The following is a 27,329-nucleotide window of genomic DNA, read 5'->3' on the forward strand; positions in this document are numbered from 1 at the left end:
TGAGACAGACCATCAGTATCTTGCAGGATGACAGATGTCTTCCAGTTGTTGGGGTTTGTTTTGTTTTGTTTGGCTGGGTTATTTTTGTTGTTGTTGTTATACACACACATACACACACACACATACAGGGGAGAGAAGCATTGTATAAGTGCTGTGACTCAAGAGAACCCTGTTTAATACAGGTGGAAACAAGAATACGCTCAATATATACCCATTACTGAATTTTCTACTAGACAAGGCTTTTTCACCATAATGAAGTTGACTCAGAGCAATCTCTCCTAAAAGGATCATACACATGAAGCTATCATTCAAGATAGGCACTAACAAAATGAGGGAATTTTCAAGATGGCACCATAATATCTTAGAATCCTTTAAAATACCAAATCCAAATGATTATAAAAACCTAAGTGGAAAAACATCAGCAAAAATTTATGCTCTTGAAAGGTTTTTCTCTTTTGACACTAAAGGGAACTAAAGTGCCAACAAAAACAAGGTTCCAGCCAAAACTCTTAGTTTCCTGATTGCACTGAATAGTTTTAATTTTGTACTGAGTATTGTTAACAGTTAAACCAAACACGTTGAATTATGATAGCATTATGCTATTCATTAACTTGATTTCAATTTTTATTCATATTGGACCCAAGATTAAAGTCTCCATATCTATTAATATTTGGAAGTTAAGTCTCTTTATATATATATTAGACTTTTTAGGGGGCCTCTGGCAGCTACCGTCTCACCTAATGTGGTAGCTGCCACCTTAGTGTTTCTGGACACGCTGGCAACAAAACATGCCATCTACAATGTGTTCTTACCTCAAGTGTTTCATCTGAACCTAACTTCTCTTGGATAGAAGACACAGGCTAAGGGCAGGAATGCAGCCGGGTGACTTAAGTTCATGCTTACCACACACAAGACCCTGGGTTCAATCAACTCCGAAATGTTAATAAAGGCAAGAGCAAGGCCAAATCTACATTAGATTCTTCTTAGGATGCACACATTTGTAAAAATGACACTTTAGAAACCAATGACAGATTTCTGAAAGTTATAATTCTGAATCATTTCCTTAAGAGGAAGGATGATCTGTGGTATAAATGATATGCCATCTTGGATGATATCATAAGGGATAAAATGTCAGTCATATCTACAACTTTTTTTTTTTTTTTTGAGAAAGGATCTCTACACAGCCAAAGTTGGACTTAAAATCACAACTTAAAGTCCAACTTGATCCTTCTGCATAAGTTTTCCTAGAACTGGGTTTTAGGAATGCACTACCACACTCAAGATTCTAAAACATATTCTTAACACTACAGTCCCCAAACCTATATATACAGAAAAACAAGGTTAACTTGGTAAACTAACAGGCTTTTTGTTTGTTTGTTTGGTTGGTTGGTTTTCCGAGACAGGGTTTCTCTGTGTAGCCCTGGCTGTCCTGGAACTCACTCTGTAGACCAGGCTGGCCTCGAACTCAGAAATCTGCCTGCCTCTGCTTCCTGAGTGCTGGGATTAAAGTGTGCCACCACTGCCCGGCAAACTAACAGTTTTTAATCCAGGTGATGAAACACAAGTGTGTTTTTGATTCTTCCAACTTTTACATATGTATGAAGATTTTCTCACATGTATTTTTACACCTGGCTTCAAATTGGACTATTTTTGTTCATGTTTTATGGAGAGCCCACCAGAGAAAATGGAGTCAGACACAATTATAGCCAACTGAAAGTCTTTATTCCAGTTGGCTGGGACTACACTCATTTATTCGGGATCCAAGTACACTCACAAGCATTTACAGCAAGGGGCTATTAAAAACAAAAACCACATTCTGATATCTTGCTCAGCAGCTACAGGGGGAGCATTTGCCCGAGCAGACAGTCTAACAGAAGCCAGGGTAAGCAGTTAGTGGAAGGGGAAAGTTTGCACAGGCAAGCAGTCCAAGAGAAGCCAAAATAAATTAGCAGGAGTATCCTGACCGCTGGCTCATAGACTAGAGTCGGGTAAATTTCCAAGAATCTCCTCCATCTAAAATCCAATTCTAGTCAAACCCAAAGTGGTCTAAGCAGCATGAGATGGAGGGGGCTGCACTGTCCTGCCGAGTCACAAATGCATTTTATCTTAATATCTGGGCAGAGAACATACATTACAGGGTTTTAGCTTTTCAAAGTTAAATGTGTTTGTCCCCGTTTAAAAGTACTTATTCACCAACAGCTAGTTTATAGACATCTCTGCATGAAAGCTAAAGAAATGGATTGAGAATAAAAATGCTTTCATGTACCTGTTCATCTATTAGATTTTACCCAGAAGGAAGTAATTGGAATTTAATTCTGGAGGGCTGCATGAGGCTTTTCTAAACTATCTACGACACAGCTCGTCTTTCATATCCGTTACAGTAACGCCCGTGAGAGCACCAACACCGTAGAAACTACTTTACAGAACATGAACCAAATCCTCTCAAGGATTCTATTATCTATTATGACCCTGTTTCCACACGTCTGGCTGGTACCGTGCTCACTATGAACTATGCAGAAAGAAAGCAAACATCCAGTGCAACAGCACAGGAGCCAGGGGATGTAATTGGTGGCAAGGTACCTCGAATAATAATAGTCTCAATAACTGTTCTTCCTAAGTGAGCTGAATTGTGTTTGCTGAATTAAGCTTATGCAATTAACAGTAGTACTAAAGATGAGCTAACTTAGGAGCATGAAGGCTACAGTATCTCTTTCTGTCCTTCTCAGCAGTATTTTCTGTGAACAACACAATTCCCACTCTCATTCTCTAAGGGTTTCTTGGTTCACACGTATATGACTACTCAGATGTTGGTTAAATCCTATGATAGATTAAAGTTCTTCCCAGACTCCTTTCAGTCCCAGTTCGTCAATGACTTCTTTGACGTTCAGTAAAATTTCCATAAAGTCTTATCCGTCTTCCTCTTCTCATGCTGTATAAGCTCATCATTTAACAATAAAAAATTCTTCACATCCTTATGGTTTCAGACTTATATGGACTCCTTCATGAGTTTTCAGAATGAATTCTATAAATGTTTACACGTTCCTTGCATAGTGTTTCACGACAGCATGGATACTTTTATGTTGAAGGCCTGAGCTCCAGCTGCGGGTCTTTCCACATTCTTTACAGTGATAGGGTTTCAGACCAATATGAATTCTCTGATTGTGCACAGAAGGCTGAACTTAATCTAAACTTTCTCACAATTCTCATATTAGCAGGGCTTCAGACCAGTATGAATTCTCTGATATACAAGTAGCTTAGAATTACTGAAGGCTTTCCACATGCCTTATAAGCATTGTAAGGCTTCTTCTTCATATATTAAGTTTAGCATGTCAAACCACCTTTGATTTTCAACTGAAGGCCTTCCCACATTCTTACGGTTTCTCAAGATTATGAATACTTTGATGTACTTTAAGGTCTCGACCATAAGTAAAGTACTTCCCACATTCGCTACATTCATAAGGGTTCTTGCCAGTATGAATTCTAAAGTGTCCAAGAAATTGGTAATGATACTGAAAGGCTTCTCCACACTCCTTACACTGAAAGGGCTTCTCACCAGTGTGGATCCTTTCATGAATTCTAAGGCCTGTACTACGAACAAAGCCCTTTCCACATTCCTTGCACTGAAATGGCTTCACATCATAATGAATTCTCTGATGTTGAGTAAGTTGGTACGGGAGTCTGAAGGCTGACCCACACTGCTCACATTCATATGATTTCTTTCCATTATGAATCGTCTGGTGCCGTGTGAGCTGAGCCAGAACAGTGAAGGCCTTTCCACAGTCCTTACACTCAAAGGGTCTCTCATCAGAATGAATTTTCTCATGTTGCATGAGGTTTGAGCGACGATTGAAGGCTCTTCCACACGCATTACATTTATATGGTTTCACACCACTGTGAATAATCCTATGTTCCACAAGGCTGGAGACACGCTTGAAAGACTTCCCACATTCTTTACATTCAAAAGGTGTCTGACCTGTATGACTGGTTTTATGGTTATTAAGCTGGCTGGAAAAATGAAAAGCCTTTCCACATTCTTTACATTCAAAGGGTTTCTCATCACTATGAAATCTCTGATGTCGAATGAGATGTATATTTAGTCTAAAGACCTTCCCACAGTCCTTACACTCGAAGGGCTTCTTTCCAGTGTGAATACTCTGATGCTCAGTAAAATTTGATCGTCGACGAAAGAACTTCCCACAATCCTTGCACTGATAGGGTTTCACATCGGTATGGATTCTCTGATGTTCACTGAGCTGGTACTTACGTCTGAAGGCTGACTCACAGAGCTTACACTTGAAAGGTTTCTCATCAGTGTGAGTTTTCTGATGCTCATTAAGGTATAGATGAAGCCTAAAAGCCTTGCCGCATACATTACACTCAAAGGGTTTCTCATTGGTGTGAGTATCGTAGTGTCGTAAGAGGTAAGAGCCATTACTAAATATCTTACCACACTGCTTACATTCAAACGATTTGTCTTCAGTGTGAATGTTCTCGTGCCGAGTAAGCTGTGCCAGAACAGTGAAGGCCTTTCCACACACCTTACAATGGAAAGGTCTGTCCTCAGAATGAATTTTCTGATGTTGCAGGAGGTTTGAGCGACGATTAAAGGCTTTCCCACACACATTACATTTATATGGTTTCATACCAGCATGAATAGTCCTATGCTGAAAAAGGGTGGAGATGCGGTTGAAGGACTTCCCACATTCCTCACATTCAAACGGTTTTAAGCCTGTATGAATATTTTTATGGTACTGAAGCAGGGTAGGAAGATGAAAAGACTTTCCACATATATTACATTCAAAAGGTCTCTCATCACTGTGAGACTTCTGATGTCTTGAAAGCATCTGAGGGAGTCTGAAGGTCTTCCCACAGTCCTTACATTCATAGGGCTTCTCTCCAGTGTGGATACTCTCATGCTGATGAAGATTTGACTTACAACCAAAGCACTTCCCACAGTCTTTACATTTATACGGTTTTTCCTTATTGTGAGCAAGAGTCTTGCTAGTGTAAGTAGACATTTCTTTCTTGTTAGTAATATTTCGATTAGCATCTCCTTCTCGATAATTCTGTGGCTCCTTGATTACACTATAGCCAGGGCCATTACTACTAACACTGATGCCCTGGACGTCCGAAGTTTTACTTAATTGCTGTATGGTTTGTTTGGGTAACTTTTTATTAGAAACATGATTCTTTGGAGATCTATTTTCAGCTTCCAAACCTGAAAGGAGAAAGCAAGAATACTTTATTTTCCTGTAATACAAATTCCATTAAACGAATGACCAGACTGAAGTATTTTCAGAGAAGCTGAATAGGAACAAGGAGAGCAGCAATAAAGGAAGTTTACAGAAGACAATAAAACAATTTGGGAATGGGAAGTCATGTTTGCTTAATGGGATTATAATGAACTAAACTGTAATAATCTTATGTGCTTCTTTGCATACGACAAGAAATCCGTACAAGTTAGTGAAGGTTTCTGAACCAGATCATGGAGAATATCTATACCACATAAATATGTATCTGTCACACCCTTCAGTGAAGTTCTTTTTGAACCTGTGGGGACATGACAGCCGGTCCTAACCTGATGGCATTGATTTTGCTGCCTGTCCAGTAATCGGAGTGGTCAGAACCGAGTAATAATGTACATAGGTCTCCTGTGATGGCTAAGGAAACTTAATATGCAACCAGGACTCCCTTAGTGACTGATAACCTTTTGCTCTGGAAGAGCATACAGAGCATACAGCAAACGGCGATCCTAGTGGCCTGCAAATGAATAAGAATAGGATAATGGGCTGTGAGGTGTTAACACTGCCTGTGCATCTGTGAAACCTGCTTATCTCTTCAAAAAAAAAAAAAAAAGGAAGGAAGGAAGGAAGGAAGGAAGGAAGGAAGGAAGGAAGAAGAAACAACAAAACCAAAAGACAAAAAGAACTCGTTGATGTCTGTGTAAGAATGTTTTATTCCACAGCAGAAAAGAAGGAACAACTGAGGGAAGTCAAACAGCTGCCCAGATGTGGACGGATGAAGAGTTGTAATGCCCACCTTCCTGATGAGTAAGACCCCACCTTACCACCTCTTCCACTGGACACACCCTCTGGCTCTTAGGCTGTCTTCCTTCTGCTAGCAGTACAAATAAATTCATTTAATCTAACTTTGAATTCAGTCAGTCTTTAGCCTTTCACGGTGGATTCAAATGCCATAACAAACAAAATGAAGAGAAAAAAACTATACAACATGAATATAAAATATCTGTCATTCTCTAAGAAAACTGGCCTGGTTTTGGATTTTATTTTACTTTATTTTTGATTTTTCTAGTCAGGGTTCCTCTGTACAGCCTGGACTGTCCCAGAACTTGCTTTGTAGACCAGGGTGGCCTCGAACACAGAGATTCACCTGACTCTTCCTTTCAAGTACTGGGATTAAAAGCATTCTCCACCAATTCCTGGCTGGGCTTGGAATTCTTAAAAAGGAAAGGGGTAGAAATCTGTGGTAATGGTACACAATTGTGATACTAACGACAAGGAGCCAGAGGTAACTGGGTCATGGATTCCAGGCTAGCTTGCACTAGATAGTGAGACTCATGTCTAAGAAAAACAAAAACAAGCTAAGAAGGAAATAGAAAGAAACAGGAGAGAATCCACTGGACTTTTGAAGAAGACTAGGGCTATCCAGCCAAGGGAAGCAGGCAGGCCAACTGCAGATCTTTATGTACCCTCCTCTCCTCCTTAGCTCTGCAGCGACCACCTACTTGGGCCTGCCATTCACCCATGCCCTCATCACTAGTATGTCACACGATGACAACTAGGTCTCAAACTAGTAAAATAGAAACAACAACAACAAATAAAGAATCAATAAAACTGCCTTCTCTCTTCTCACTGCTTTATCCCAGCCCCCAACTCCAACAGACATGAAGGACACTCTGCCTTGGTGAAAGAGGGAGGCTAACTGCAGATCCTCACCTCTCCCTCTGGTCCTCCAAACCCAATCCCCACACTCATCCCCAGCTCTGTAGCAGATCCACTGCTGTAGCCTCTCCTCGTTTTCTACCCCATCCCCGGGGCACTAAGCAGACCCTAGAGGAAGACCTGCTTTCCTCCCTACTGTGCACCCCCCTCAAACCACCCACCTATCCCACCCCATCCCTAAGTATCAGCTCCCAATACTGAGAAACACATTTTACCTAGAACCCCCCTGATAGGTGGCCACACCTATCAGGACCCCACAAGAACTTTTTACTGGGCCACACACAGTCACCACACTCTCCTAAGAACCTACAGAAGCCGGGGCCTAGCAAACACATAAGTGGATGCTCACAGTCAGCTATTGGATGGATCACAGGGCCCCCAATGGAGGAGCTAGAGAAAGTACCCAAGGAGCTAAAGGGATCTGCAACCCTATAGGTGGAACAACATTATGAACTAACCAGTACCCCAGAGCTCTTGACTCTAGCTGCATATGTATCAAAAGATGGCCTAGTCGGCCATCACTGGAAAGAGAGGTCCATTGGACTTGCAAACTTTATATGCCCCAGTACAGGGGAACGCCAGGGCCAAGAAGTGGGAGTGGGTGGGTAGGGGAGTGGGGGGGGGGGGGAGTGTATTGGGGATTTTAGGGTAGCATTGGAAATGTAAATGAGGAAAATACCTAATTAAAAAAATATATATATATATATAAAAAGAACCTACAGAAACCAAGAAACAAAACACTCACCCAACAAAACCAAGACCAGACGTCGGCACCTAAAACTGTCCCAAATCCAAATGCCTATTTGTCAGTGTAAAAGCACAGAACAGTGTGTGTGCACCTGAGCTCAGCAACCGCACCACGCAGGCCCTGAGTACTGCAGCCCAGCTGAAGCACAAAGAAGGGACATGAAATTAGTCACTATAAATATGGTAGAGATTATCAAAGAGGAAATAAATCCCTTAGAGGAATCTATGAAAATATAAACAAACTATGAAAGAAAACAAAATACTTCAGGAACTCAAAGTGGAAATATATCCAAAAAAAAAAAAGAGGGAAATCTGAAAATGAAAAATTTAAGAGAAATGGAACCTCAAACAGGATCCTCAGAGGCAAGCCTCACCAACAGAATATGAGATCGAAAAGAGAGTCTCAAGCATTGAAGACCATAGGAGAAATGGATACCTTCATGAAAGAAAATATTAATGCTAAAAACATTCCAGCACACACACACACAAATCCAGAAAATCTGGGACGTAATGACCAAATCTAAGAATAAGAATAAAAGAAGATCAAAGGCACAGAAAATGTTTTCAACAAAATCATAGTAGAAAATTCCCCTAAAGAAAGAGATGACTAGACTATCAAGGTACAAGAAGCATACAGAACATCAAATATACTGGAATATAAAAGAAAATCTGCCCCCAACCACCAGCACATAATAATCAAAACACTAAATATACAGGCCAGATTAAAGCCTGCAAAGGAAACAAACCAAGTAATACATAAACAAAAACATATCAGAATAACACCTGGCTTCTCAATAGAGACTCTGAAAGCCAGAAGAGATTGAACAGAGACTAAAGATACCAGCCTAAACCACCATAATCAGCAAAACTTTCAATCACCAGAGATGAAGAAAATAACACATACTATGATAAAACCAAATTTAAACAATACCCATCTACAAATCTAGCTCTAAAGAAAGCACAAGAACGAAAACCCCAACCTAAAGAGATTAGCCATGCCCAAGAAAATGCAAGGAATAGTCCCAACCCCGCAAATCAAAAGAGAGGAAACACACACCCCACCACCACAAAATAACAGATATCAACAAACACATTTATCTCTCTCAACATCAATGGCCTCAATTCTCCAGTAAAAAGACACAAACTAACAGAATGAATGCAAAAACAAGATCCATTTTTTTTGGCCATATCTAAGAAGTACACCTTAATATTAACAATAAGGTAATTGCCGGGCATGGTGGCTCCCAGCACTTGGGAGGCAGAGGCAGGCGGATTTCTGAGTTCGAGGCCAGCCTGGTCTACAGAGTGAGTTCCAGGACAGCCAGGGCTACACAGAGAAACCCTGTCTCAAAAACAAACAAACAAACAAGCAAGCAAACCAAGAAAATCAGTGTGAATATCAAAACCTCAGTCAAAGGAAAAGGGAAAGAAAGACAATACAAAAGAAGAAAAATTAGAGGTGAAAGAAAGACCTAACAGGAGCCATTATAGTGATCTGAATAGAAATCGCCCCCACAGACTTGGATGTTTGAATGCTGGTCAGAGGGGTTGGCACTGTTAGGAAGTGTGGCCTTGTTGAAGGAGAAGTGTCAATGGGTGTAGGCTGTGAGGTCTCAGAAGCCCAAGCCAGGCCTAGAGGCTCTCCAGTTTTCTTCCTGCTGCCTTTGAATCAAGATGTAGAACTCTCAGTTCCTCCAGCCCCACATCTGCCTGCACACTGCCACACTTCCTGCCATGGTAATAATGGCCTAAACTTCTAAACTGTAAACCAGCCTCACTTAAACGTTTTCCTTTATAAGGGTTGCCAAGGTCATGGCATCTCTTCCCAGCAATAAAACTCTAATTAAAAGAGAAGCTGTAACCAGGCACTGGGGTATTGCTATCATAGGCCAGACCAAGTTTTTGTTTAAAGAAAGGTGGATCTTGGGACTTGAGATTAGAAAGAGCAGCTGAGGGGCTGGTGAGATGGCTCAGCAGTTAAGAGCTCGGATTGCTCTTCCAGAGGTCCTGAGTTCAATTCCCAGCAACCACATGGTGGGTCAAAATCATCTGTAATGGGAGATGATTTGTGTGTGTCTGAAGACAGCTATGCTGTACTCATATAAATAAAATAAATAAAATTTTATAAAAAGAAAGAAAGGGAGGGAGAGAGAGAGAAAGAGGAAGAAAGAAAGAAAGAAAGAAAGAAAGAAAGAAAGAAAGAAAGAAAGAAAGAAAGAAAGAAAGAAAGAAAGAAAGACAGGCAGTTGAATGCTTTCAGTGGCACTTAATGGACCATCCTAGCAGGAACATGGGAGTCAGTGGTTCTGAGGGTAATCTGAAATGCTGAGGGCCAACTCACAAGGTTTCAGAGAGACTGTTAGTATGTATCCTAGAGACTGGTCTTGAGATATTTTCATGAAGAATGTGACTTTGCTCTTGTCTGAAAAAATATTCCTGAGGCTAAAATGTGTTTTGGATTAACGGCATTGGAAGAGGAAATCTCAAAAGAACCTCATATTGACTGCCATGTGGTTATTAATGCTCACATTTATGCTGATCTATAATGACAAGGAGCCATCTGAACAAGGGAAAATAGAAAATGTGCAGTTCAAGGAGAAAAGGGGCGCCAGGAAGTGGAGTGGAGCTTAATCCTGTGTTCAAGGAGATAAAGAAAACAAGGAAAAGTCTGATGTTAGAGGGAATAAAGGGAATGGCGGCCTTAGGACAAGATATTACTCAGCTGAGCCTCCACCGTGTAAAAAGGAATTAAAGGAATGCTCAGAGCTAGAAGTGGTGGTGCACACCTGTAATTCCAGCACTTCAGAGGCAGAGGCAGGCAAATCTCTGATTTCAAAAGCAGCCTGGTCTACAGAGGGAGTTCCAGGACAGCCAAGCTTAGACAATGAAGAAAACCACTGAAAACAAAAAAAGCTGATGAGATGTAACTGAATGAGGAAGCGTTTGTTCCAGCCGCAGCAAGCAGGAGAACTTGGCAGCTTCGGCTACTTGGCTCTGGCTTTAGAGTCAAGAATAGAAAGGGTTATAGGATCTCCCTCCACAACTAAAGAAAGCCATGGAGGCCAGACATGTGTCACTGGTGTCCCTGCATGGAGGCCTAGAGAAGCCACTGTGTGAAGCTGTGGAGGTGAAGCTTGGCTTGCCTCTGGAAGCTCCAAAATGTTGGAGATGCCAGAGCAGTGGGATACCTGTCAAGGAGATCCGATAACAGAGAGTGTAACCAGACCAAGAGAAAAAATGTGTTGCAGTCAACGAAGACCAAGAGTTGGAGAGCTGAACAGTGCTTTGACATCAGATTTGGAGATGGAGAGTTTGGAGTTAGCCCAACTGATTTTCTGTCTTTCTTTGGTCCAGTATTTCCTTACAATGCTCCTTTTGGAACCATAGTGTATATCCTGTGACATTATATGTTGAAAGTATGTGATCTGCCTTTTGATTTTGATTTTACAAGGGATTAGCATTAGATTGCATAAATCTCAGAAGAGACTTCAAACTTCAGACATCTAAGCAAGTCTGAGACTGTTAGGGCTACGGGGAATCTTTTTTCTTTCTTTTTTTTTTTTTTTTTTTTGGTTTTTCGAGACAGGGTTTCTCTGTATAGCCCTGGCTGTCCTGGAACTCACTTTGTAGACCAGGCTGGCCTCGAACTCAGAAATCCACCTGCCTCTGCCTCCCGAGTGCTGGGATTAAAGGCGTGCGCCACCACGCCCGGCTGGCTACGGGGAATCTTGAAGTTAGACTGAATGTATTATGACAAGGCTGGCTACAAGAGTGGAGGGGTGGGGTGGTAGGGAAAGGAGTGGAATGTGGTGGTGTAAAAGGGAAAGGTCCCATAGGCTGATATGTTCGAATGCTTGGTCATCGGAAGTGGCACCATTGGGTGCGGCCTTGTTGGAGGAGGAGTGCCAAATGGGGGTGGGCTTTGAGACAGCAGGAGCTCAAGCCAGGCCTAGTGGCTCATCACTTCTCTTCCTGAAGCCTGAAGATCAAGATGTAGAACTCTCAGCTCCATCTCCAGCACCATCTACCTAAGCACTCACCTTGTTTCCCACAATGACGACAATAGACTAAATCTCAAAACTCTAAGCCAGCAGCAATTAAATATTTCCCTTTATAAAACCTGCCATGGTCGTGGTGTCTCTTCACAGTAGTAAAACCCTATCTAAGACAGACGAAGAGGAAACCCAGAGAATCATAAGGACGTACCTTAAGAGCCTGTACTCTACAAAATTGGAAAATTAAAAGGAAGTCATAATTTTTGTGACACATACCACTTACCAGAGTTAAATCAAGAGCAGAGAAGCAATTTAAACAAAGCTGTAACTCCTACAGAAATACAATCAATAATTCAAGGTCTCCTGCCCATCCCCCCAAAAAAGTCCTTGTTTTAACACAGAATTCTACCAGACGTCCAAGGAAGAATCATGCCAATACTCCTCAAACTATTTCTCAACATAGAAACAGAAGGACATTACCCAACTCTGTTCTCCAGGCAACATAGAGACCCAACAAAGAGAACTATGTGTCATTCCCCTGATGAACTTAAATACAAACGTTTCCAATAAAATACTTGCAAACTAAATGCAAGAACACATGAAAGAGATGGTCCACCATGACCAAGAAGAGATGCAAGGATGGTACAATATGTGTGTATCTATAAACGTATTCAATACATAAATTGATAAGTGCAATCCGCCACATAAACAAACTTAAAGACATTAGCCACAGAATCAACTCATTAAGTGTGGGAAAGACCAATTTATAACATTTAACACCACTTCCTGATAAAAGTTCTGCAGTGATTAGGGATCGCAGGGACATACACCAGCATGATAAAGGGAGCGTACTGCAAGGCCATAGCCAGCATCCGTTTAAATGGAGAGAAACTGAAAGCAGTCCCATTAAAATCTGGAACAGGACAAGGTTGCCTACTCTATCCATACTCACTCACACACATAATCAATAATAAAATACTTTAAAAAAATTATAGAAAGAGGGCACCTGCTCCACGGGAAGAAAATAAGAACGTAAAGTGATTCGTGAAACAGAAGCCCATCTGATAGTTTCTCTGTGACTCTGACTTCCTTTGAGGCCTCAGGCTTGTTTCCCACAGGCCCTGGGGCTTTGAAGGAAGTTTGCCACATCCAGTGCCAGCTCTGTGGAGCTTCTCTGACCACATCTGTACCTGGCAGGGCTGCAGGCTCACCTCACTCTTACTCACCTGAGCTCGGCCTGCCTGTTTCTTCATTCACAGCCATCCAGGGCTCTTTCTCCTGCTCTAGTAAGACGATCAGATCTGGCTTGGAAATGCAACGTCCCACTTAAAAGAAAGAAAGAAATGAATCATAGTATAGACTGTTAGCTATTCTGAGACTCGGTATCTCAAATTATGCCAGAATACCATAGAATGTGATACATAAACCAGGCTGCCCTTGAACTGACTTGATCTGCCTGCCTTTGCCTCCCCATATGCTGGAATTAGAGGTGTGTGCCACCATGCCCTGCCATACATTCTTAAAAGTACAGACTGACTCATTATAAAGGTCTATACAGCTTGGCATGGTGCATCAGCCAACAAGCCCAGGAGGTGGGAGGATGAGCCAGCCAGGTCTGGGCTCCAGAACAAGATCCTTGTCTCAAAAAACAGAGAAAAAATTCCAAGAGCTAAAATAACACCGCGGAAAGACTTCAAGAGAGGAGGAAAAGCAACCTGGGTAAGGAAGAAACCAGATGCTTCGGGAAAAGGTTTCAAGCTTCAAATGGAGATAGGAACGTATGACTGAGTGGTGAGAACATGAATCCGTAGCCTATACCGCCTAGTGCAGACCTCGGCGCTGCAGCTCACTAAGAATGACATTCATTTAGGCGAGACCCGTAAGATTCTATGCCCATTTTTCATATCTACGAATTGGGCATGGTGGCACACCCTTGAAATCACCAGGCCTGAGGAGTAGAAGCAGGCAGATGAGCAGTGCAATGCTGCCTTTAGTTTCATAGCAAGTTCAAAGCCACCCTGCATTACATAAGACCTGGTCGTACTAAAACCAAATATCGGTAATAATAGTAACAACAATGCTGGGCCGTGGTGGCGCATGTGCCTCTGACCTCAGCACCAATGCTGGGCTGCGGTGGCGCGTGCCTTTAACCTCAGCACTTCGGGAAGAAGCAGACAAATGTCTTGTGCTACAAATAAAAACCCAGTGTAGACAATAATAATGATAATGATAATGATAACTTAGTGACTTATTATCTATTGGATGGGGTTGGTGCTAAGATGACACACTATATTCAAATACTTTGCACAGTCTGACCTATAGTAACACAAAAATGATTATTATATTTTATTTCCATTTATTTTAGTACAAAAACAACTCAACTACATCCTGAACCATAAAACCTGTTTTCACGATTATCGCTGACTCTTTCACATTGGTACTTCACTCTTACAGATTAGTTTAATGAAATAGACAAAGTCACAGCCTGAAACTTCCACTAAAAGCAGGTGAAAAGTATTCATTTAGGGAAATAGAATATGTCCAGTTCTGGTTTTAAAATTAATTCTATTGATTTACTATTAAGTATATCGTGTCTTTTACTAGTTGTGTATGTATGCTTGTACAACGCATCTATGTGTCCATGAGGGTTTGTGTAGGTATGTGCAGGGTCTCTCACTGAACCTGGAGCTCCCTGAGAGAGCCACCAAGGGGTGGGCAAGCAGGTGCTTTGTGAAGTCCTATTTCAACCCAGCAGATCTCATATTCTTCCTTTGGTACGGAGGAGGAGCTCAGCTCGCTCTTTTTAATAGTCTACTGACTAAAGTGCATTTGTGTGCATCCGCCTGCATGCATGACTGAGCACCACACCCATGCCCAGGGAGTCCACACAAGGGCATGTATCCGAACTGCTGGAACCGGAGGGAGAGACGGTTTTGGGAAATCTTGTGGTGGTGGAATATCGAGGTTTAGTTTTCTACTATGTATGTAATGCTAAATTCTATACCCCAATGTCACTCAAAGGTCTAGGCCTCTTGTTCATACGCATTTGTAGCATTTGTAGTACCAACCTTGTTTCTTGACTTAAAACTATCGGTTAAATAAAACTGGCTACAGTCAATACTGGAGGGATGAGAGGTAGGTGGGCTTGGAGTGACCTGATTGGAGGAAGCGTGGGGGGTAGGGGGGGGAGGAACGGGAGTGGAGGAAGAAGCTACCATGAGGGGAGAGGAACCATGAGCACACAGCCAGGAGAAACAGCAAATGTCTGGGGTTACACCACTGGGGAGGGAGCCAGGCCTGCGATTAGAAGAGAAGATTAGAGGTGACCCCCAGTAATTGTCAAAGCCAAATAAAATAACCATAGACTAAGTCTCCTTTATTTGTAAGCTAGTAACGGATTAGCTTAAATTGTTTGTACTACAGTGGAAATTGAACCCACTGCAGCAATCAGTTCTCTTAATCACCAAGTTATCTCTCTAGCCCACAATTATATTTATTGATATATTTACTTACTTATTTCATTTAGATAGTTTGTTTTGTTTGAAACAGGGACTCAGCATGTAGACTAGGCTAGCCTGGAACTCACTGTGTATCTGAGTGACCTGGAGCTCACAGCAATCTTCTCACATCAGCCGTCTGGGTGAAGGAATGACAGGCATGGGACACCAAACCCAACTTCAATTAAACATTAAAAGACAGCCATGACTTTTAATTCACATGAAGAAAGCCCACAGTGTAGAGGGTCCCCCATTCATGGGCCACAAGCTTACCCACTGCGACCAGGTTGCTGTAGGTCTCCAACATTATGTCCCTGTATAAGACCTTTTGAGTAGCATCCAGGCAGGCCCACTCCTCCTTAGAGAAGTCAACAGCGACATCCCTAAATGTCACTGACCCCTGAAAGAGCAAACACAAGGAGAGTGAAACTGGGGAAGCTTTCAAGATGGAAAACCAGAGGGAAAGGACTCAAGTGTGGGAAGGGAGCCATAAGGAAATGCTCAAGGCACCTAACTGCACGAGCCCCCCATAAATGAAGGCTGTGCCGACCTACACAGCCAATAACTGTGCCTCTCCACTCCACCCACATCCCTCAGGCTATATACCCACAGAAGGCTATATACCCACTGTTTCCCTGTGGGACTGACACCTCCACTGCAGGGACAGTCCTCCCTGAGCACAGACCAAGCAGAGAGCACATGTGGAGGAATGCATTCAAAGACAACCCCAGTGCCAGCTGGGAAGAGGCACAGACAGGAAGTGCTCAGACCTGCCAGCCCTCACTGGAAAGGGGCAGACTGGGCTGGGGGATTCAGGATCCTTGGGAAGCTTCAAGAGGGAAAGAGGGCAGGAGTCACCTAACCTGAAGTCACCGTATGTCAAAGAGAAAAATGTCAACTTACACAGACCACGTCCTGACTATTAGAGCTGGCCATTCTTCTTCAGGCTTCCTTTCCTGGAGGACAAAAAGAAAGCCATTCACTGCATTGTGACTTGATGTTCCCAGGCTGACTTCTGTCACTGTGATGTCATCGACTACAATTATTTCTCAAGCCTCCCCACTCACTCTCTCCCCTCCCACCGCTCACAGCCTCCCACACACAAATTGGAAGCACACAGGAGTCTACACAAAGCCGATCACCTCCTAACCCACTGCCAAGGGGGCAGTGTGGGAGTGCAGGGCACAAACATGTCTGCCTTGAACTTCCTCCAGAAGAGGCCAGCAGAAGGGATCCCATCTTCCACCCTGAGATCCAGCTCGCCCTGCACCTGGGCCGCTCCTCCTACTGTGAGCAAATCTCAGATCTTCCTACTGGAACCTCACCTATCAAGGCTCACAGGGGCTCACAGCATCCAGGTGGCCCCTCCTGTGTAAACTCAGGGCTGAAGCACAGCGAGGCCGGAGGGGCTGCAGCTGCAGTGCTCAGGCAGGGTCCAGCATTCTGTGCCCACTGTTAGTAAATGGGACTCTGCACCATGGAACACTTTCCTGAGAACCTTCAATCATCTCTGATAACACTAATGTTGTCTCAATTAATCCATTATCCTTTATGAAGATAATTAGCTGTAAAATATTCTGTCACAGGAGGTAAGTATGTTTCCCTCTTTCCATATTATGAGATATTTTGCACAAAATAATTTTAAATTCTTTAGGGGTATCCTAGGTCTTTTGATCTTAGAACTGAGTTTCTCAACCTCAGCCCGGCTGACACAACTGTTCTGTCTTGGGCTGTGTGAGGACTATCTTGTGCTCTACACTACACTCAGCAGCACTGACCTTCTACACACAAGCTCTGAGGAGCACACACAACCCTCAGACCTCCCTAAGATGCTGCACCAGGGAGCAGCCATCACCAAATGGGGACCCAGTGCTCCAGCCAACACGTCTAAGCCTTGGTGCAATCCACTGTGGGGTTGTTTGTTTAGTTCTATTTTTGAAACAGAATCTTGTATGTATCAGGCTGGCCCTGAACTCCACAACAGCCATGCATCTCCATGCCCAATCTCAATACACATCTAATAATCTTATGAAATTTTACATTTTATATTCCCACAATATTCACACACAAATTTTCCTTCTATCTTTATCCTTCCTTCCCTTTGTGTACAGCAGGCTAGCCAGCCTGCCAGGGATTCTCTTGTCTCCACCCCCATCTTGCCATAGGAGGGCTGGGACTGCGCAGTTCCATGCCTGCAAGAAGTGCACCTCTTTGTGTTCTGAGTCGTATGGGTGGAGTTATCAAAGAATAGAGACACTGCAGGATGAATTTAGCCTTCTCAGCAGCAGTGAATCAGCCTCCCATGGACTGAACGCTGCCAGCTTCCTTGAAGCTCTTTATTGTCACACAACGGCACTTTTAGCAGGTCAATTTCTGAATATCAGAGTATCTGATAAGTTGTCTTGAAAGACTTATCACTAAGCAACATTCAGCCATGAGACTTCCTGGTTTGTCAAGAATGTCTTGAAACTAAGTTATGGAAAGATTCTAAGAATCTGTCAAAAGAACAAGCCCATAAAATGTCAAAAAAAACCACTGAGAAAAGACTACTTTAAAACCTAGGTGCTGCCACTGGAATTCATGCTGACACGATGGCTCTGCTACCGTTCCCCTTCTGTTTAAGCTACATTTCTTTACGTTAAGGATTTTTTAATGCATCCTCACAATAAATACAGCTCTTTCTCTACCATTTAGGTCAAATGAGCCTAAAATACCTGAGACTTTCCACAACATCTATTCCTGTCACATCCGGTGACCCTTTTGAGAAAGTTTCCTCATTTCTTACTGTCAATCATAAATCATTTGAGAAGAATTAGGGAAACTCACAGCCATCTCCCTGCCCACATTTTGATAGTTAGTCTGTGACCTTGTGACACTTGTAACTGCCGATGCTTCACAAAGTTTGTGATCCCAAAAACCATTGCTAACAGTACAGGAAGTCTTGCTGGATATGGATGGCAGAGGTCTATCATTCCAGCTCTGGGGAGGCAGAGACAGGAAGCTTGTTCAAAGTCCTCAGCCAACCTGGTCTACATGAGTTCCAAGGCAGCATCTATAATCAGAAGAGCTGGCAAAAAGTCAATATTAACATTCATGAGAATGACACTAGACCTTCAGTCACTCCACATGCAAAAGTCAACCCAAAACAGATAAAAATTTACGAACTGACACTACTAAGGAAGAAATATACAGGGAAGCCTCCAGGACAGTGGACATATTGGGCATTACTCTAAAAACACAAGCAACAGAAGCAAAATGGACAAATACGACCATTTGTATCAAACTAAAAACCTTTACACCGCCAAGGTAACAATCAACAGGGAAGCAGGATAATCTAGAGACAGGGAGAGAATAACTGCAAACTGCACCTGACTAGGAGGGGACAGCTAAACTCCTGCACAGCAGCTTCATCGGGAATGCAGACAACTCAGAGACAAGGAAACTTCCTGGTTAAGGAACAGGCATGCTGGAAATAGACACTTCCCCAAACGGAACATCAATATGGCCTATTAATAGTTATATGAAAAATTAGCATCAGAATGAGAGTCATTAAAATCACAAAGAGAGGCCACCTCAAGCCCATTAAGAGTGTCAGTTACCAGCAGCCCAGAGACTTGGCAAAGAGGTTTGTTTAGAATGCTTGTTGCTCTGGCAGAGGCCAGGGTTCCCAGCACCCACAGGGTGGCTCACAACCAGTTCTAACTCCAATTTCAAGGGATTTGACACACTCTTCGGATCACCTACAAGACCAGGTATACACCAGGAGCCATAGGTTATGTAGGTACAACCCTCAGGAAGAGAGAGAGAGAGAGAGAGAGAGAGAGGAGAGAGAGAGAGCGAGAGAGCGAGAGAGCGAGAGAATATGAATCTTTTTAAAAACACTGACCATTATCAGAAAACAAAACATAACGTAGAGAATATAGAAGAAAAAGAACATTATGTAGGAAATGTCACTTAGCAGTCATTGCAGAAAACAACGTGGCACATTCTCAATTACAGACAGACCTCACACTGATCCATGGATCCCACTGCTGAGGGGATACACACAAGGGAAATAAAATCAGCATCTGCAAGAGACATCTACACTCCCACCTCTCTTCCAGCATCATTTCCATAGCAGTGATACTCGACCCCACCAGCAGTCGAATGGACCACGCACATGGAGGATGGGGCTCACGCACAGTGAATCATTTACTACAATATGGATGCACACGGAGAATAACACGTGCAATACGCTAAAGAGGAAGGCAAGCGCTGGGGCTGGGGATGGCTCAGGGGCTGAGAGCCGCTATGGCTTTTCCAGAGGACAGAGTTCAGTCTCCTGACAGCTACAATGCCTGGAACCCAAGCTGCAGGGGAGCCTATAGCTCTGGTTTCCGGAGGCACCTGTGGTCATGGACACATAACCCAACATATATAACTTTGAAGACAAAATACTTCATTTTTAAACAAAGACGGATCCCCATGGTCTCAGTCATGTAGAATCTTGAAGCTGTTTTCTCCTAGGAACAGTAAGGTGCCGGTTACTGGGGTCTGAGTGGCGGAGGCGTCAGGAGTGGGAGACGCAGATCCATAAGGGAGAGAGATGGGAGGATGATGATCGAGGGCTACAGAATTCCAGCTACCCAACAGAAGCTCAGAGATGTGTCATGAAGCTTGGACTGCGATGGATGGTTTTGAAAAGACGGAGAGGGTGGACATTAAGTGTACTCACTACAAAAATGGGAGTCAGATTAAGTCATCCCAAAGGACATAAACACGTCACAGATGGACACAATACAAACCGTTCATCGCAACACTTGGAAAAACACTCTGCTCTATGGTTAGTATATTCCTTTTCCTTTTCTTGTTTTTGAAACAGGTTCTCACTGTGTAGGCCAGCTAGACTGAAACTTGTTATGTGGATCAAGCTGCTACAGAATTCACATTGCTCTTCCTGCTTCTTTCTGCCTCTCGAGTGAGATTAAAATGTACCCCACAAAGCCTAGCTTTTCTTTTTGAGTCACTTTCTTAAACATCCACCAGCAAGCGCATTGTTTCTCACACTCCCTTGTCCTGCAGAACCCTGAGGGGAATGAACCCAAGATGGCCTCGCAGAGAACAACTAAAGCACACCAGGCCCTTAGGATATGGCGGCACTGCGCTAACAGGCTTCACCACAGGCATCCTAAGGTTCAAGACAGGCCTGGAGAGCCTGAGGGGACAGAACCAAGACTCCAACCCAGATGAAGTGGAGGGGAGGGGAGGGAGGGGGAGAGAACGCTACCACTTTCCCAATCTCAAAATCTACAAGTAAACAAAAACCTCCACTCTTCCGCTGCTTTGAAATGAAAACCTGTAAGATCTAAGGCCATCCGACGTGCGACACCATCCAAATAGAAATCGATTTAGTACATCGGAGTTTGAAAGCCCTTTTGTTAACCTCTGTCGGTTCTTATCTATAACACGGTCGGTGAGGTGGGGGGAGTGATTGTAGACAGCCGATGTCATGGGTCATTGAAACGATAATGTGAATACTAACTGGAAAGGGGAGGGACAATGTAAGGGACACAATGGTGGCGGTATCAATTTACACGTTTCTTCTTCATTTACTGACAATTCCATATTCTAAACATAAAATCCTCATTTCTCGCACAGAGAGAAAGCGCAAACTCGCCCTTGAGCCTTCGGTGGGTAGCAACAATGATCTCATGCCCTCCTTTTGAATAATGGCCTGCGCAGGGAGCCTGAGTAAGCCTAGATTACATCTGAGTAAACCTAGATTACATCTGAGAGCATCCCCAGTGAGCATTTCCCCTCACTTCCCTCGACACTCACACGGCTAGAGCTCTGAGAAATGGCCATTAGGCCACCCTCGGAGGCACTTTCGGCCTCAAATGCTCGTCACAAAGCTCAATCTGAACCTCGGGGAAAGCTTCCCTTCAGACTCCGCCCTCACCTCTCCTTAGTGAAGCTTGGTCCTCTGCTTCTGCCTCGGTGGCCACGAGAGGGACTCGAGCAGAAAGCGACAAGCACAGTGATAATGCAAATAGCTCAAGGTGCGTATGCAGAGACGCGCGCGCACACACAGCACGGTCCCTAAACACTCACACACGCATCAACATCCATCCACCCCACCGTCCACACCCACACCCGGACTCCCGGCCTTACTCTGCAGAGACCGAAGACACAAAGCAATTCCCTACTCAGACCAGAAAGACCCGACCGTCCGAGATAGCGCCGCCAGGGCACCGGAAGTTGCTTTACTTCCGCCGCGGTAGCCCCTGGGAAATGTAGTGCCCGAGTGCACAACTCGATGACGCCTAGCGGTCTGCAGTTCAGGGAGTTCACTGCACGCAACTTAGGCCAGGCCATCTGAGAGCTGTGCCAATGGTTTGTGGGAGACGTCGTGTCCTGTCTCCCAGACCCCCACCCCACCCCCGGACAGAATAGGAAGTGTGATCAAATCCGGATATAACTGGCGTGATTACACTTTGCACTGAGAGGGATTCCACCTGCTGTGCTCTAGTAGGGACTATGGTAGATTTGAAGACACTGAACTAAAAATAAAGAATTGGTTGGTTTTAAACGTGGTAGTTTATATCAGCGATTTCAGACAGCCAGATGTTCAGAGAGTCAGTGTCCCTGTTATCTAGATAGGAAAACGTGAGGATCAGTTGGATAAATATCAACAGAACTGTGCCCATTTTGAAAGGTGAATGAATAGCACGTGGAAGTATCTAAACAAACACCAATGTATGCCTTGTTTATGTAGGGAAAACGTACTTAGTGTAACATGACATGAGCTTTCAAAACCACCTTTATTTATTGTTCTTTATTGTTCTTTATATTTACACATATTTTTCCAGAACGTGAGAGAAAACTAATGTCAAGGTTAACGATAATCCTGCTAGGACCACTAAACATATTAGATGCTTTCTAAATGATCTAAATGCCTACCATATAGACAGATTAGATTTGAAATAAGTCAGTCTCAACCAGGTGTTAACTACAGAAAATACGTTGATAAATCTAGCTGATTAAAAGTGACCATTCTCAGCCAGGCAGTGGTGGCACACGCCTTTAATACCAGATTTCTAAGAGTTAAAAGCCAGCCTGGTCTACAGAACCAGCAGCCTCTACACGGAGAAACCTTGTAACAAAAGACAAACAAAACAAAGTGACCATCCTCACAATAGTCAAAAGAAGAATTAGGTTGATTTTAAAGTTGAGGCAGATTGGGGGTCAAAGAACATTGCCATTGATGACAAAGTAGCAATTCATCAAATGAAGATCAGATTGGCTGGGGCTAGCACAAGTTTTCTTCAGTTTGTTTTGTTTTGTTTTGTTTTGTTTTGTTTTCAAGACAGTTTCTCTGTGTAACAGCTCTGGCCATCCAGGAACTCACTTTGTAGACCACGTTGGTTCATAATGGTTTATGTGGCAAACCAAAAGACCTACAGTTTGTCCTGCCTGCAGAATGTTCTGGGACTAGTGAAGTGGAAACTTATGGTTTCTTTGAAAAATCAGTTGTGTAGGATGGTGTTTGGCTGGAGCAAACACATGAAGGAGTGTTTTTCTGAAGCAGATACAGGTGAAAGTGAAAGAAGAAAATTACTGACCACCAGAACTTCTCACCCCAGAGTACATTCTGAACTCTCACACCAGAGTCAGACCCCCTCTCAAATGAAAACTGTTCCGGGGACATTTCTGAGATAAGGGTCTCCTGGAACGAACCCAGTCCAACCCCTCCCAACTGAGGACTGTGCCAGGGACATTTTTGAGATAAAGGGTGTGAGTAAAAACCTCAGTTCTAATGAATCAAGTACATGGCCAAAGTGTGGGACGCGGTTGCAAAAGCACTTTGGAAAAACCCTTGGTTGGATCACTTAGTGACGTAAAAACTGTATTTTCCCTGCCCTGCTCCCCCCTTTGCCTCCTACCTATAAAAGCCTGTGAAAATTTGGGCTAGGGGCCGGATCTCCTCTGCACCTGCTGCATGAGGTCCGGCCCCAGATATCTGGTATATATGTGCTTTTTGTTTGTTTTGTCTGCTTTCTTGTCGTTGCTGTATTAAATCTTACTATCTATACATCTTAAGTACCGGTCTCAGTGTCTTCTTGGGTGCGCGGCTGACCCGAGGCTTGAGTAAGTGCCTCCCTTTGGGAGTTTTGGAGTCTTTCAAAAGGAGCTTTTGTTAAAGCAAGCACTCGAAAGGACAAGTGATGAAGGATTCTTCCCTAGCAACACGCATGTATTGTCTCACCTTACATTGCATAGCTAAGCTCCCTCTGTCATTACTCCATAGAGAGATACGCACCAAGACTCCTGGTGGAGTTCTGGCAGCTTCTTGCCACTTCCAAGGACTAAGGCCAATTAGCAGAGTGATGCCAGCTGATACAGACTCACTTCAAGTTTTACTAAAACAGACTCGTGTGCTAAGGAACATAGGTGTGAGGCAAGACCCGTAGAGGACTCATGATGTTTGGACTCAACAGACAGTGACAGGGTCTTGCCTAGCTAGCTCTGCAATGCATCATTGGTCTCTAGTCTTGACTGATCTTCAATTCTTTGAGAGAGGCACGACACAGAACTTCTCCTGGCACCCCTGTTGATCCTGGCTGCTCCTAGTGACTCAAAGAAACGACGATCAGCCAAGACTATAAAGACCAGCAATGCATTGCAGACCTGGCTGTTTCTGCTGATTCATGTTTGCTATGCCAACGCTGCTGAACTGGACTGCTGGTGTTTTCTTGGAGTGTTTGCGAGTGGATGGAGCTGCTGAGTGGCTGCTCCCGATTCCTGTAAACTGAACTACTGCTTTCCCGACAACAGAGATGGGATTTGCTCCAAAAAACAATTTATAAACAGATCCACTTCTCCCACATTCCTAATCACCTTTCTTTTCTTTTTCAAGATTTATTATTATATGTAAGTACACTGTAGCTGTCTTCACACACACCAGAAGAGGGTGTCAGGTCTCCTTATAGATGGTTGTGAGCCACCATGTGCTTGCTGGGATTTGAACTCAGGACCTTTGGAAGAGCAGTCAGTGCTCTCTTAACTGCTGAGCCATCTCTCCAGTCCCCCTAATAACCTTTCTCTTCCATTACCTCAGGTAGGTATTGGGCTAGAAGGGAGGTCAAAGCGATTAAGAACTATATTAAAAGTAGGTCTATGAGAAAAATTTAAGCAACTGACTGTAGCCCAGCAGAGTCTTCATCAATAAGACCAGAGAGGATTCATCCAGCTACTGATGGGAATAGATGCAGAGCCCCACAGCCAAATGCTAGGTAGAACTCAAAGAGTCCTTGCAGAGGAGGGGGAGGAAGAATTGGAGAAATCAAAGGGGTTAGAGACACACCAAGCAAATCCAGCTTACAGTCAACTGACTGAGACTCATGGGAACTTGAGAGATCAGGAAGCTATAGAGGTCTGACCTAGGTCTTCTGCATACATCTTATAGCTGAGTAGTTTCATGTTCTTGTGTGTGGTGGTTAGGCTAGGGATGGTCCCCTAGACTCATATTTGAATGCTTGGCCTGTAGGGAGTGATACTATTCAGGAATGTGGCCTTGTTGGAGTGGGTGTGGCCTTATTGAAGGAAGTGTGTCCCTGTGAGAGCCAGCTCTGAGGTCTCCTATGCTCAAGCTATAACGCAGTGCGGCACACAGCCTCCTGCTGCCTGTGGATCAAGATATAGAACTCTCAGCTCCTTCTCCAGCATTGTGTCTGCCTGCATGCTGCCATGCTTCCCGCCTTGATGATAATGGTCTAAACCTCTGAACCTGTAAGCCAGCCCCAATGAAATGCTTTCCTTTATAAGAGTTAGCCTTGGTCATGGTGTCTCTTCACAGCAAGACACTAAGACATTGTGAGTGGGGACTGACCCTATTTTGCCTAATTGCGGGACCCCCTCTTCCCCACTACTGTGATGTGATGGCATGTGCCTTGTCTTTTTGTTCCTTGTTGTGCTGGGTTTGGTTGAACAGATGGGGATAAGGGACAGAAGGGAGGGTATCAACGGGATCTTAGAGGTTGGAGGGAGGCTGGGGTGGGGAGAGTGGAAAAACTGTGGTCAGGATGTGATGCGTGAGAGAAAACAACTAAGATAAACTCACAGTATACTCCTAATAGCATATTTCAAACATGAAGCAGGGGGGAACCTGCATGAGCAATGAGGAATGGCAGCCAAATCCACCATCACATCAAATGTTTTTGAAAGACCCCCCCCCCCGAAGGGAGACCCTCACTCAAGTCTCGGGATAATAGCAGACCCCCAAGAACTCATGAGAGACCAAGCTTGATGCAAACCACATGAGGCTTTATTCGGGGAAAGCCAGAGCTCGGGGGACGACTCGTATCCCACGCAGGGGTAGAGGAGTCGACCCCAAGGGGAAAGGGGTCCCAGTTTTTATAGGCCCTCAGGGGGAAAAGGAGAAGGAGGGAGTAGGGGATTTCCAGATCTAAACAATGTCTATTCTAAAATGATTGATTTCTCAAGAAGTGGGTATGGGAGGGGTACAAGGAAAGACTCTGGTGCAGGTGTAGCAACTCTGGATTGGCCCCGGCTGTGGTTGCTGGGGAGATTTTCTGATTCTTCCCAAGCAACCAATATCACAAACACCTGGCAATGGGCTTCATCAGTGGGCACACACATGGGTTCAAGGAACGGTCAAAACATTGGCAGACACACGGGTTCAAGTAGCAACCAGAGCATTGTGCACCTCTATTTTTCTAAATCAGTGAAGCTAGTTCTGCTAACAATGAAATCTATTTTTGCTAATTTCAGGACTTCTGTGACCTTTTACATTCTGTCAGGATCTTTCATTTTCAATCTCAGTAACAGGTAGAACAAACCCAAAGCAGCAACAGGGCCTAGTGAAACTGCACAGCATATCAACTGTGAAAGCTGTCCGAAGGCCAGGCAGTGGTGGCGCACGCCTTTAATCCCAGGGGCTTTGTGTGGGGCCCCTCACAGTTTAACCTTCAGTGTTCTGTGTCCTGACCCTGTAGGGAGGACAGGACAACTTTTCTTCCAGTCACTCCTGACAGCATCCTGGGACAGGCTCTGCAAACTCGGTCAGTTTGGACAATTGGAATGCTGGGGAAAGTTGTCAGGAGGCTTTTCTTGCAGCCCTTGTCACTGAGGGCAGAATGAACACAGTGATCACCGCTCCACAGACACACAAAGTGAGGGGAGCAAAACCTGTCACCCAGGGCTCCTCCTTCCTCAGTCGAGAGTCTGGGAGACCCGAGGTCCGGCCTCCTGGAACAAGTGTGAGTTCAGTGGCAGGCAGACTTGTGGTGGATCTTATGTGCAATCGCAGTGCTTGGGAGGCGAAGGCAGGAGGATCAGAAGCTCAAAGTCTTCCTCAGTTACTGTCTTAGTTATGGTCCCATTGCTGTGAAGAGACACCATGACCAAGGCAATTCTTTTTTTTTTTTTTTTTCTGTTTTTTCCAGACAGGGTTTCTCTGTGTAGCCCTGGCTGTCCTGGAACTCACTCTGTAGACCAGGCTGGCCTCGAACTCAGAAATCCACCTGCCTCTGCCTCCCCAGTGCTGGGATTAAAGGCGTGCACCACCACTGCCTGGCTCAAGGGGACATTTCACTGGGACTGGCTTACAGTCTCAGAGGTTTAGTCTATTATCAGCATGGCCGGAAACATGGCAACGTGCAGGCAGCCATGGTGCTGGAGGAGAGTTCTACATCCACGGGTCGCAAGAGACTGTCACCCTGGCCAGACCTCACAGCCTGTCTCCACAGTGACACACTTCCTCCAACAAGGCCACACCTCCTCAGCAACACTTCTGTCATCTGTAAATTAAATAATTATTCTAATAAATTTCTTTTTGTTGTTGTTTTTAGAGGTGAGATTTCTCTGTGTAGCCCTGACTGTCCCAGAACTTACTCTTTATACCAGGCTGGCCTCGAACTCACAGAAATCCGCCTGTCTCTGCCTCCCAAGTGCTGGGATTAAAGGCGTGTAAGACCACCACCCAATCTAATAAATTTCTTATTAGGGGAGACACAACTAAAAATAAATGTTGTAAAATAAACAATAAAGGTTCTATAATAAATATAAATATAATAAATTTATGTAGTATGAAATACAATATTAAAATATTTTAAATTTTTAAACAAATA

General features: G+C 43.9%; 1 protein-coding gene across 1 annotated transcript; it reads right to left on the minus strand.

Annotated features, from left to right (window-relative positions):
* Nucleotides 1-1,131: 1,131 nt before the first annotated feature.
* On the minus strand, nucleotides 1,132-21,428 carry LOC110298478 (uncharacterized). The gene is made up of 5 exons (XM_021167765.3): nucleotides 21,352-21,428; nucleotides 16,105-16,157; nucleotides 15,475-15,601; nucleotides 12,931-13,029; nucleotides 1,132-5,218 (listed from the first exon to the last, which is right to left on the minus strand). The coding sequence occupies exons 2-5, from the start codon at nucleotides 16,135-16,137 to the stop codon at nucleotides 3,372-3,374; spliced, it is 2,106 nt and encodes a 701-aa protein (XP_021023424.2). The 5' UTR covers nucleotides 16,138-16,157; nucleotides 21,352-21,428; the 3' UTR covers nucleotides 1,132-3,371.
* Nucleotides 21,429-27,329: the final 5,901 nt, after the last annotated feature.

The sequence above is a fragment of the Mus caroli genome, unplaced genomic scaffold, assembly GCF_978045245.1.
Source record: "Mus caroli unplaced genomic scaffold, Mus_caroli_1 scaffold_8, whole genome shotgun sequence".
In the NCBI taxonomy this organism is placed as follows: domain Eukaryota; kingdom Metazoa; phylum Chordata; class Mammalia; order Rodentia; family Muridae; genus Mus; species Mus caroli.